Genomic DNA, 10,776 nt, shown 5'->3' with positions numbered 1-10,776 from the left:
CATTCAATTTTTGCAAAATTTTCTTGCTTCTCAGAATTCTGTGGCATCAGCCTAACTAACAGCAAAAGGACATGTACATTGATAGCAGATTTTAAGAAAGACAAAGAATTTGATACAAACCCTTTCAAAACTAATAAATAATTATATTTTTATAAGTAAAACAATTCCTTGTCTAACCGCACACATTTAGAAAGTAGAAAAACTTTGAAAAGTAAACCCCAACAGATATCTGTGTGCTTTAATCGGTACTGTCCCGTTGTTCTGTTATTGAATTTGCACAATTGTTTTAACATACCCTTCTTTGAATAGGAAAAATCTACAAGAACTATCTTTACTTTTCAAAAACGCAGAAAAGACTTAGTTTTTAAAATACTTTTTTTTCTTTCAATTTTAATATAATTCCTATATGATGAAACTTTACTAAACGTTTCATTTCGCAGCTTTATCTGTGGTTTTTATAATTTATATATTGAACAATTTTTTTAATTTTACTCAGCTTTGTTTTGAAAATTGCACTCCTTTTCATGGCATTTCATTTAAAAAGTTAATTGTTTTAAACTTCTGGCAACACTGATATTATGTTCAATAATTGAATTAGGTTTTGCGGTGGTTTTTAAGGTGCTTGCTGTTGAAATGTTATTTAGGGTAGGATATTTGGATAAATGAAATGTTGATTTATTGAAATACTGGCCATGCAAACAAATATTGAGTACCGAGGCTGAAGGCTAGCTAGCGAATGCCGGTAGCCGCATCGGTTTTGGTAAAGTAATGTTAGGCTATTTGAGGGCACACCCAGAAGTGTTATGAAATTGTGTGAAAAGTAACTTACTGTACGGTACCTTTGAAATGATAGGAATTGTTGAGGCTAGCCTTTTTTTTTTCCAAATTGGTGTAGCTGTTTTTATTTTTAGTAGAGGTGTAGTATATTAAACGCATGATTGCAGGGTCAGCCTTCAGCACTTGAGCCTAAAATTGCTTGCATAGTCAGTATTTCAAGGTTGCCATGGCTCAGACAAATCTAGAAATCCTATGCAGCATTTTGAAATTCTACTTTAGAAAAATAATTGCTTAGTCTGGCTAGACTTGTGCAGGCTAATACTTTGCTACACTGTAGAACAGTACAGCAAAAATGTAGCATGAAGGCACCCAGGAATTAAGAGACACTCTCATTTTCGAACCTGGTTTTAAAATTTTGTTGCAGTCTAAAATACCCGATTGTTCTATACTGTGCATGTAGTATAAATAGGAATAGTCTAATGTGGTATAAGAAGGAATAGTCTAACAAACGCTTTTAAGTTTGTGTGCATTAATAAAAATTTAGTCTCCAATTTTGAGACCAGCAAAGTTTTTTTTAAAAAAGCAAAACGTTGGCATGTTTAGATTGTTCTTATAAAAACTGTGCATTTAAATTGTGCTGCTTAAAGTTTGATAAGTTGAATTTGGTCGGTTCATGCGGTCTCAAAGCATCATTTGTGACCTTAATTTTGTCAAACTTGTGCCATTGCAAAGTGTAGCCTATAGTTAGTGCAGGCATAGTTTTCATTACATCTTCATTTTCATGTATATTTCAAAGTATGTTAAGAGGTTATTTGATATTTAATTAAGATGGGTAGAAAATGTTGTGACTAATTGCCATGGAAATTATGATGAGGCAAACAAAGAAACAACTTTTCGTTTACCTCGAAATCCTGAAGAGAAATATACCATATATATGCATATACCAGGTGACACAGTTTGCCAATGGGTACTTTATGGTTATATCATGTTTCATGAAGTTGTTAACCACTGTTGCAGAACCTCGTTATGTCGTGTTTTTCACTTTATATCAGATCAATACCAGGTATCTGTGAACAAAAAGTATGCAGCTACATTGGCCAATATTATGTTTAAAAATTATTGTTGTCTATTTTCACCTGTATCAGAAAAGGAAGTAAAACAAAAGATTTTAAAACTTATGCATTAAAAACTTGTTTTTTGTTTGTTTTTCTTTGTTGTTGAGACTTCTGTAAGGACTGTTATAGAACTTCTTTAAATGTCCATTTTCATTCCTGAGAAGTCCTTGCACTGATATTATTTAAAGTTGTCGTAACAGATAATTTTTTTGTTCATTATCTGAACTAAAGTAGCACCACATTAGTTGCGCAACCAGGGGGGCTTGGTTTAGCCCCCCCCCCCCACTTTACTAAAATCCTGGTTGCGCTACTAGCCACAGTCCTTTCATGTAGTAGTTTTGACCATGTAGGTACATTGTATTTTTGTGAATCAGCTCTATACAAAATAATAACTTCAAAGTTAAAACCTTACACATCTACTGTAATTATTTTTATTATTGTAACACACACGGGAACAACTATTCATTGGAATAGACTATGTCAAGCATATGAAATGCCATGGATGAAAATGTATTTTACATTTTGAAATTTGAAAGCAAAATTTTCATTATAATCGTTTTAGGTTTAAATATACTGTGTTTGCAATGCAATATGTCAATGAAAATGTTCGCCTCCAGTTTAGACTCCAGCACGCACGTTGGTTTGGCCTCTGTTAAGTACGCCATGGTCTGATGCAAATAAATAGTAATAATAATATTATCAATATCAAATTTGGAAATATAGCCAATGAAATACATAATTGCAGGTTGAAAAAGTTAGCTTTCAAAAGCATAATATGCAATATACACCATTATGATGACAGTGCTACTTTAGAAGTGCATTAATTCAATAATTCCATAGCTATATTTACATTTTGAGGTACCGGTAATGAACATTCTTCTTTGGGTACCAATTTTGCATACTATATATAGCAATTGAACATGACTTATTTTACACAAAACATATGCATTACATTACTGGTATGCTAAAGAACTATGGCATCAAATGGTCACCCAAGTTCGGAGAGATTAATGGCACTTCATGAAGATGATGCATTACTGAATTTATTTGTATTTTACAGTTGAATGAAGATTTGGAAGGTGGAAATTCGCATATGACGGGGATATTTCGTTCGAAAAGTGGGGTATTACACCGACATATTGCGCGCAATGAAATTAACAACCTTAATCTGCCTAATGCATATCATGACTATTGTGAAGAAAGCTTATTGCCAGACTTGGACTGTGCAAGGTATACAGCAATCCATACAGAAACCCTCTACGAAGGCGCTTTTAAAGAACTTTTCTAGAACCTTACTATGTTGATGTGTATTGTTTTCGCTGTGATGGTCAGAAATAAAAAAAAACTGAACTTAAAGTGCCCCTGACAGGTGGATCCAAGTATAGTAACTTTTTAAAGCATTTCCTAGCGCAGAGTTATACTTAGCGAATGTTTTTAATCTTAACCTCGTAGCTCGACTGGTTAGGGCGTAATTTACATCAAATGACCGCTCCGCAGCGCCACCACAGGCGAAACTCCATATTTCACTGCTCTGGGACGACTTTGGTGGTATGACGTCATCCTAAGCGGGCGTCCTTAGCGACTGCTGAAACAAACGCTTCCTAGATGTAATTGCTGGATCACAGTTTAGTCGGAGTTGGTACAAGCGGTTGCTTTTTCCAAAGATCTATTGTTTTTTGCAGTTTAATAAAACTGTACTGGATACGTTACTACAAAACCTAAACTATACTTCAAGTGAAAAATGAAGAAATCGTACGAATCATCATTCATATTTAATTCATCATCACGATTCAAAAATAAATAAAAGTTCTCTCTTTCTCATAATGTGCCTTCCGTTGGCCATTGAAATCCGGTGTAACGGCCATCTGGATCTGGAAAACTGTTGCGGATTCGCCAAACAATGCATGACGGCAGCACAATCCGGTTGTTGCTTCCCAAAACATCACCTTGCAGAATCCACTCCAACACATGCCTGTAGGCAACTAACCGATACTGCCTGTGAAGGAAATAATATCACTTCTTTTAGTGTGCATTCTTTAGCGTATTTTTAACCTAGTGTAGCTTCCTTAGGGAACGTTCAAATATTACGTAACGCCATTGAGGGGGGGGGGGTATGCAAAGCGTTACGTTAGCGTCACATCGGGGGGGAGGGGTTCAAGCAAAACGTTACGTAACGCTTTCGACTACGGAATGGTAGTTTTTTGTGCTGAATTCGTAGTGAAAAAGCGTTACATGGGGGAGGGGTTGAAAAAAACGTTGCGTTGGCGTTACATGGGAGAGGGGGGGTCAAAAATTCGGAAAAAAAGCGTTACGTAATATTTGAACGTTCCCTTACTCGTTGGATAGGTCTCCGTTTTCTCCTTTCGGTTTATTGTGTTTTCTCCAGTTCTTCCTGCTCCTCATAAAAAAAGTCCTGAGAACTGCAGGATGTAAATGTGCCTCAAAATCGGTCGAATTTGTAATACAACTAGATGCGTCCTTCTTTAAAAGTTCTTTCGTTTGTGGCACTTCATGGCAACATGCACATTCATTGGGCTGGGGCATCGACTGGCACTTGTGGCAAACGCACCACCTAGAGTTTCCAGCACGCCAATCATTGCTTGGAAGATCCAAATCGGGCTGGTGGTGACTCTGCAAACAAAACTATCAGTTATTTGAACATGTCACAGTGGCATAGATTTTTAAAATGTTTGATAGGATATGGTAGCTACCTGCATGGTATTACGTAGCAAGATTTCTTCTTCTGAATACTCCGGCTCAAAAAGGTAAGGAGCAGGTTCACCAAAATCTTCATAACTGACGTCTGTATCGGAGTCAGAGTTCATTTTTATAAACTAAGTATACCGTACCTACAAATGATCCTAAAAATATAGGGTTATCACAACAGAATGTGAAAATTGCAGAGAGCATGTTTCGATTCCAGTGTTTTTGTATAGCATTCGAAAGAAGTGACTGCTGTACTGCAGTCAACATGCTCTCTGCAATTGTCGAGTTTTGTACCACTAAACATTAACAAGGTGGGAAGGTTGTCATACAACAAGAAGCCATAAGAAACAAGCCAAAACTAATATCGTACAAAAAATTACAAAACTGAAAAAGGCCAACAATTAACATGTCTGCAATAAAATCAAGAACACATATACAAATAACCAAGGTAGCAATTGATTCGTAAATAGGCTAGCGACAAAGCAGCGTCCATGTCTGAAGTATAATGCGAAAGATGTAAGGACGCTCTCTATGATTTCTTTTTACTTCAGTTATTCATTTTCATCCTCCAGGTTGGTAAGGCGAACTGTATCGCCGGTGTCATTGTTTTCGGTTGTTGATTTTACGACTAGTGTTATTGTAATTTCAAACTACCCATCACTCCTAATGGATCACTCGGTAGAGGCAATTATCGTAGTTTCTTGCCCAAGCAAACAAGCGAGACTGGCAGGATACGAATTCACAAGGTCACGGCTACGAGTTGGAAACGCTATCAATGTGCCACGCTAGCCGACGAAGTTTTATGAAAGGTATTAAATCTGGCCATGCTTTGCACAAGGGCGTCTTCAGTCGGCCTTTCAAATTCTGAAGACAATGGCTGGGGTTCAATTGAGCTCATCTGGCTTCTGTAAGAATGCAATTCCTCGGTGGTTGAGTTTGCCACACAATGCATGATGGTTTTGACGTAATCTAAAAAAATAAATAAAACCACACTTTAGGTTTGTGGCGATTGAAATGATGAAACCAACCTCTATAGCATTTTCATTATCAAAACTTAATTGAAAACTAAAATTTAATTAAGTGGAACACCATCATTCCGTGCCAGGTGTAGCCTATTTCTTTGCAGATCTGACAAATAATTATTTTTCCTCACCATACGTTGGCTTAGCTACAACTGGCCGCAGAGAATGCTCCTTTTGCTTGTGTTTGTGACGAGGAAAAGTTATTTTAAACTTTGCCTCCCCGTTCTCGTCACTCAACCAACGACGCTCGCTATTCTCGTTGAAGTGGAGAGCAGCTAAATATTGCCTGAAAGGGGAAAAAACGAACAGCTAATGTATTTCAGCACACACGCTACGGCAGAAAATGAGTACAAGCAAGAAAACTAAAATTACAGCTCATAGGATCTGTTTGCTCAATGCTCACCGACACAACATCCCTTTGTATGAATATGACTGAGACTTAGGAGCAAAATGCAGAAGCAGACTGTGGAAAGCCTCTAAATTGCTGGTTTGATAAAGCGTACTCATCATTTGGACGTCCTTTATCAACAGGTTATTGGTTATGACTCCCCCCACAGCTTTAATGGTTTCCGAACCTGAAATGCAAACAAAACTTATATCGATATGAAGCAATGCAGCAAGAGGGTACAGTTTGTGATTTCATCATTATTATTATTTATTTTTAAAGCAGACACAAGGAGGTCCATAACAAGTGGCACATGAGGCTAATCATTACGTCACAACGTTTTATTGAAATGAGAACATGCATATGGCTTGTCGCTATTGCCATTAAACTGCCAGTCAATGATGAAATCGTATCATCAAAACTTGCATACGTACCCGTTATCCACTTTTTTCTAACAATATCTGACTGTTCTAAAGGTGGGTGAACACATGAAGGGAACAACTCGCCATGGCCGTCATGAATATTTTGGATATGATGGAGAACCGACAACCACTTTGCTGATATAATAGCCTTTGGCTGTTCGTGAGATGATGAGGCAGACCAGTATAGATGGTTAACGATACTCTTTATCCATGGTTGTATTTCCACGGTAGCCTTCTTTTGGCTCAGAACTTTTAGCTTCTTTTTTACACCTGGAAGTATTTTGAAAAATGTATGACATAGATGTGCAGCAAACCTACTCCAAACACTGAAAGCAGTTTCACGTGAAAGGTTTGATATCGAACAGAAGAAAAGCAGGTAATGTCAGTAATGTAATACCAACCCTTTGCGATATGCCACACATCAAATAAATGCTCGACTCCAGGCATATCATTTGCTACGAATTTTCGAATTTGTACATGGCGATCTGTGATGATCTGCTTGATACGCAAACCGCTTTCCTGCACTTCCTGCACACATCGCTTCAGTCCAGCTAATTCCATCGCATGACTCCCACCAGTTTCATTGCTCTGATAAACATAATCAACTTCAGCCGGAGAGCGGTAACGCACAATTCAACGTTTTCCACATATCAGTGGTGTATGGGGGGATCGTCAATTCCCCACTTTTTATGGCAGGGGATCGTGACCGTCACTTGTTCCAACCTTTTCTACGGGGTTTCAGTACCATGGCTATATGGTATTGTATAATAGAGAAAAAGCACGTTTTTCAGTTTTAGATACAAATTAGAAGTAACAATACAGCACTTACAATATATCTATGTAAAAAGCTTCAAAATATCCAACGTACAGTACATACCTGAACCAACGAGATGGAAAAAATCTTGTTATATTGCAGCTCCATACAGGTATAAGTACCATATTTTGCACAATGACCAGGAGAGTCAGCACGACCATCACCACCGACAACTAAACTATTGTCCACACCCTTATTCTTGAAAAACTCCAAAAGTCTTTTCTGCTCAGCACACCATACGCTGTGCACAATAGGCTGAACATAATTTGCTTGGTAACGATAATGTGAACGCTCTTTCACAAATGGTATGTTTAGCAATTGCATGAAGCGTTCCATTTTTGCAAATGCGATTCCCACACAAACAGTCAAACATGATGCAAGCCAGTTCAATTTTGATATTTTTCCCTCAGCGTGAGTGTTCTGCCATGTGTAGATATAACCGCAGTGGCAGAATTGCGTTACTTCAATCGCTGCACCTCCAGGAACACCAGGCGAAATGGTCGGTTTGGTGGGTTTGAAGCATCGCCTGCAGGTGGAGAAAAGTGCAAATAGCTTGCTCTTGCAAACAATGTATTTTTCTTCCTCCACAATGTCTTCATTGACATCTTCACTGCATAAGTATAAATCGAAATATTCTTATAAAATTCAAAGAGATGTTCCATTGAAACCATTGCAAACACGTTACATTTTGTCTTGAATTACACAACATTTATCCAAACAATTCCCAAAACTGCACTTTTTAGTGAAAATGTACTAAGTTTACCTCTCCGTTGTGATGTCACATGGGTGCCACGATGAGTCATAATTATCAGGGACAGTTACATCATGAACGCTGAATTCAGCACAAGCATTTTGTTTGACTGGTGTTGAACATTTGTTTGGAATTGCCTTAATTGGGCTCCAAATGGGAGTTATGCTACTACCTTCCTGGCATATATCCATTGGTTCAGGCAATGTCTGTACACCTTTATGAAAAGTAAATGTATAATTAACATTTGCAAAAATGTAATAACATTGTGTAAAAATCGAAATAACACAGGCCAGCTTAGCTGAAGCAATTGTAACTTTTGGGCATGCAAACACGACAAATATAAAAGATTATGGGTTTATATACCTGTTTCACGAGTGTTTGGTAGCACGAATTTAGGGTTGGTCTGGCACGATTTAGTTGCAGAAGTCAAACCATATTGAACTTCGACCATGACAAGCGGCTTGCATTGTTTACTGGCCAAAGTAGCAGTTTCATCAACATCCAAATCACCTTCAATCTGGTATACAAATTATATAAGTATGTATCACATTAAGACAGATCATGGTGAGGCTCCGTATATGTAATTTCATAGCTCAAAGGGGACTTTTTGTGTTGTGTAACTCTTACCAAAAGCTACAAAACAATATTACAATTACATAATTTACTGGTTATCTAAAGCATGTTATCCTCTGGTTGCAAAAATGAGTGAAAACAAATGAATACATCACAAAAAATGTACTTTTATACCGTAACAGCAAAAGCCATGAATACATTCTAAGCAGTAAGTGATACTGAAAAAATATGGTACAAACCATATCCATTGCAGCTGCACATTCATTGCCAGATAGACTTTTTTGGCCAGTTATATCTTCACGTGACTGCATTTGTAGATGTGTATCAATTTGAGCATTTACCGGAAATGACTGCAAAAGGTAACTTTTCAACTCTTGCCAAAAGCTTCAAAACGAATTGAAAAACTCTGGTTATCTAAAACATGTTATTCTCTGGTTGGAGTGAAAAACAGATGAATTCATTATAAAAAAAATTACTTTTATACAGCAACAGCATACAAAGCAAAAGCCATTAACATATTCTAAGCAATGAGTGATACTGAAAAAATATAGTACAAACCACATCCATTGCAGCTGCACATTCATTGCCAGATAGACTTTTTTGACCAGTTATATCTTCATGTGATTGCATTTGTAGATGTGTACCAATTTGAGCATTTACCGGTAATGGCTGCAAAAGGTAACGTTTCAACTCTTGCCAAAAGCTTCAAAACGAATTGGAAAACAAATAATTTTCTGGTTATCTAAAACATGTTATTCTCTGGTTGGAGTGAAAAACAGATGAATTCATTATAAAAAAAAATTACTTTTATACAGCAACAGCATACAAAGCAAAAGCCATGAATACATTCTAAGCAGTAAGTGATACTGAAAAAATATAGTACAAACCACATCCATTGCAGCTGCACATTGATTGCCAGATAGACTTTTTTGGCCAGTTATATCTTCAAGTGGATGTACATCAATTTGAGCTTTTAATGACTGCAAAAGATAACTTTTGAATTCTTGCCAAAAGCTACAAAACTAAATTACAAATAAATAATTTTCTGGTTATCTAAAGGGATGCATCCAAATTTGTACCCTGAAAAGATCAAGAGAAAAAATTAAAAAAAGCCAAAGTTGCTGATCGGAGTTTCCACAAACAAACATAAACTCTTAGGAACATTGCCGGAAATTTTTAAATGTTTGCAGAAACTGCGACCAGCGACTTCGGCTTTCTTCTATTTTTTCTCTCGATCTTTTCAGGGTACGAATTAGGTTGCACCCATCTAAAGCATGATATCCCATTGTTGCAAAAATGAGTGAAAAACATATCACATATATGCACATATAACTGCAGACAGTGGCACACCGTCATTAGTGCAGTAGGTATACTGACATGACCATGAAGGTATATACCTCCGTGTGATGATTTTCCATTAATTTTAAAGAGCCACAGAAATGGTACTTTCACCAACCTTGCCAAAGTGCTGAAACTGCAAGCAGTGAGCATTGTGCAATGCAATTTATCAGTACCAGTATTAACAAAATCTTAGTTATGCAGTTACGTACCGTACATAGCAGAGTCTATACATGTAAAAACCTACTTTACCTGTGCAAGGGTACGTTTTTGTAAACGTTGTTGTTTAGAAGTGCTGGAATCATCAACAGCAACTGGTTGCATCTTTGCTTTTATAGATGGTATGGCAGATTTCTTCAAAATGTAAAGTTTGCTCAAGCCCATTTTTACTTTAATGGTGTTAACAAAATCATCTTCAGTGAAGTGAAGAGAACATATACGACTAGTTTTGTATGGCCCATCCCACTTTCGAACACTTGAAGAAAACTTTGACCATTTTCTTCTCAGCACCTTGTTTTGTGGGAAAGCGTGAAAAGAGAGCACACTGTCTTTGTCACTGACACTGTCACATAAACATCAACTTGTAGGCATTGCCTAAACCATAAATTAAAGGTACTGTTTATGAGATAATGTTGTTACACTGCAATATAGCCAGACTAGGACAAATAAAAAAGTATCAATATTTCAGCCCTATGAAACTGCAATTTCAATTGAATTGAGATGCTGTTTGATAAAAATCAACTCAACCTATTTGATCGAAACCTGGTAGTAATAATAAGTTCACTTTTTCATTTCGGTAATTCTTAATTTGTACAATACATGCTTTAGACCAACAGAGCCCCCACACATTCACGTTTTGCAGTAGCCGCACTG

General features: G+C 37.0%; 3 protein-coding genes across 3 annotated transcripts; all 3 read right to left on the bottom strand.

The window, feature by feature from the left end:
- Positions 1-3,512: 3,512 nt before the first annotated feature.
- LOC145778599 (P2X purinoceptor 7-like) lies at positions 3,513-4,771 on the bottom strand. The gene is made up of 3 exons (XM_082590123.1): positions 4,604-4,771; positions 4,228-4,523; positions 3,513-3,888 (listed from the first exon to the last, which is right to left on the bottom strand). The coding sequence occupies exons 1-3, from the start codon at positions 4,715-4,717 to the stop codon at positions 3,711-3,713; spliced, it is 588 nt and encodes a 195-aa protein (XP_082446249.1). The 5' UTR covers positions 4,718-4,771; the 3' UTR covers positions 3,513-3,710.
- A 592-nt stretch (positions 4,772-5,363) lies between these two features.
- LOC145778598 (uncharacterized) lies at positions 5,364-7,693 on the bottom strand. Its single transcript, XM_082590122.1, has 6 exons — positions 7,305-7,693; positions 6,829-7,015; positions 6,440-6,697; positions 6,024-6,195; positions 5,752-5,906; positions 5,364-5,567 (listed from the first exon to the last, which is right to left on the bottom strand). Exons 1-6 carry the CDS (start codon positions 7,575-7,577, stop codon positions 5,371-5,373), a joined length of 1,242 nt encoding a protein of 413 aa, XP_082446248.1. The 5' UTR covers positions 7,578-7,693; the 3' UTR covers positions 5,364-5,370.
- Positions 7,694-8,000: 307 nt separating this feature from the next.
- On the bottom strand, positions 8,001-10,227 carry LOC145778305 (uncharacterized). The gene is made up of 6 exons (XM_082589766.1): positions 10,156-10,227; positions 9,453-9,545; positions 9,124-9,234; positions 8,805-8,915; positions 8,356-8,509; positions 8,001-8,206 (listed from the first exon to the last, which is right to left on the bottom strand). Exons 1-6 carry the CDS (start codon positions 10,225-10,227, stop codon positions 8,001-8,003), a joined length of 747 nt encoding a protein of 248 aa, XP_082445892.1.
- Between the last annotated feature and the right edge of the window lie 549 nt (positions 10,228-10,776).

The sequence above is a fragment of the Aplidium turbinatum genome, chromosome 10 (genome assembly GCF_918807975.1).
Source record: "Aplidium turbinatum chromosome 10, kaAplTurb1.1, whole genome shotgun sequence".
Taxonomy (NCBI): domain Eukaryota; kingdom Metazoa; phylum Chordata; class Ascidiacea; order Aplousobranchia; family Polyclinidae; genus Aplidium; species Aplidium turbinatum.
The sequence above is the reverse complement of the archived record's forward strand: the minus strand, read 5'-3'. Positions and strand labels throughout refer to the sequence as shown.

Excerpts from the sequence above, each read along its gene's own strand:
- LOC145778599 (XM_082590123.1), bottom strand. The coding sequence starts at position 4,717 with ATGAACTCTGACTCCGATACAGACGTCAGTTATGAAGATTTTGGTGAA. Across the intron at positions 4,524-4,603 it reads TGCTACGTAATACCATGCAG|AGTCACCACCAGCCCGATTT; the intron begins GTAGCTACCATA and ends TTTTGTTTGCAG. Across the intron at positions 3,889-4,227 it reads AACGGAGACCTATCCAACGA|GCAGTATCGGTTAGTTGCCT; the intron begins GTAAGGGAACGT and ends TTTCCTTCACAG.
- LOC145778598 (XM_082590122.1), bottom strand. The coding sequence starts at position 7,577 with ATGGAACGCTTCATGCAATTGCTAAACATACCATTTGTGAAAGAGCGT. Across the intron at positions 6,196-6,439 it reads TAGAAAAAAGTGGATAACGG|GTTCGGAAACCATTAAAGCT; the intron begins GTACGTATGCAA and ends TTTGCATTTCAG. Across the intron at positions 5,568-5,751 it reads TGTAGCTAAGCCAACGTATG|ATTACGTCAAAACCATCATG; the intron begins GTGAGGAAAAAT and ends TTATTTTTTTAG.
- LOC145778305 (XM_082589766.1), bottom strand. The coding sequence starts at position 10,227 with ATGCAACCAGTTGCTGTTGATGATTCCAGCACTTCTAAACAACAACGT. Across the intron at positions 8,916-9,123 it reads GTGCAGCTGCAATGGATGTG|TCATTTCCGGTAAATGCTCA; the intron begins GTTTGTACTATA and ends TACCTTTTGCAG. Across the intron at positions 8,510-8,804 it reads GTGCAGCTGCAATGGATATG|ATTGAAGGTGATTTGGATGT; the intron begins GTTTGTACCATA and ends TTTGTATACCAG.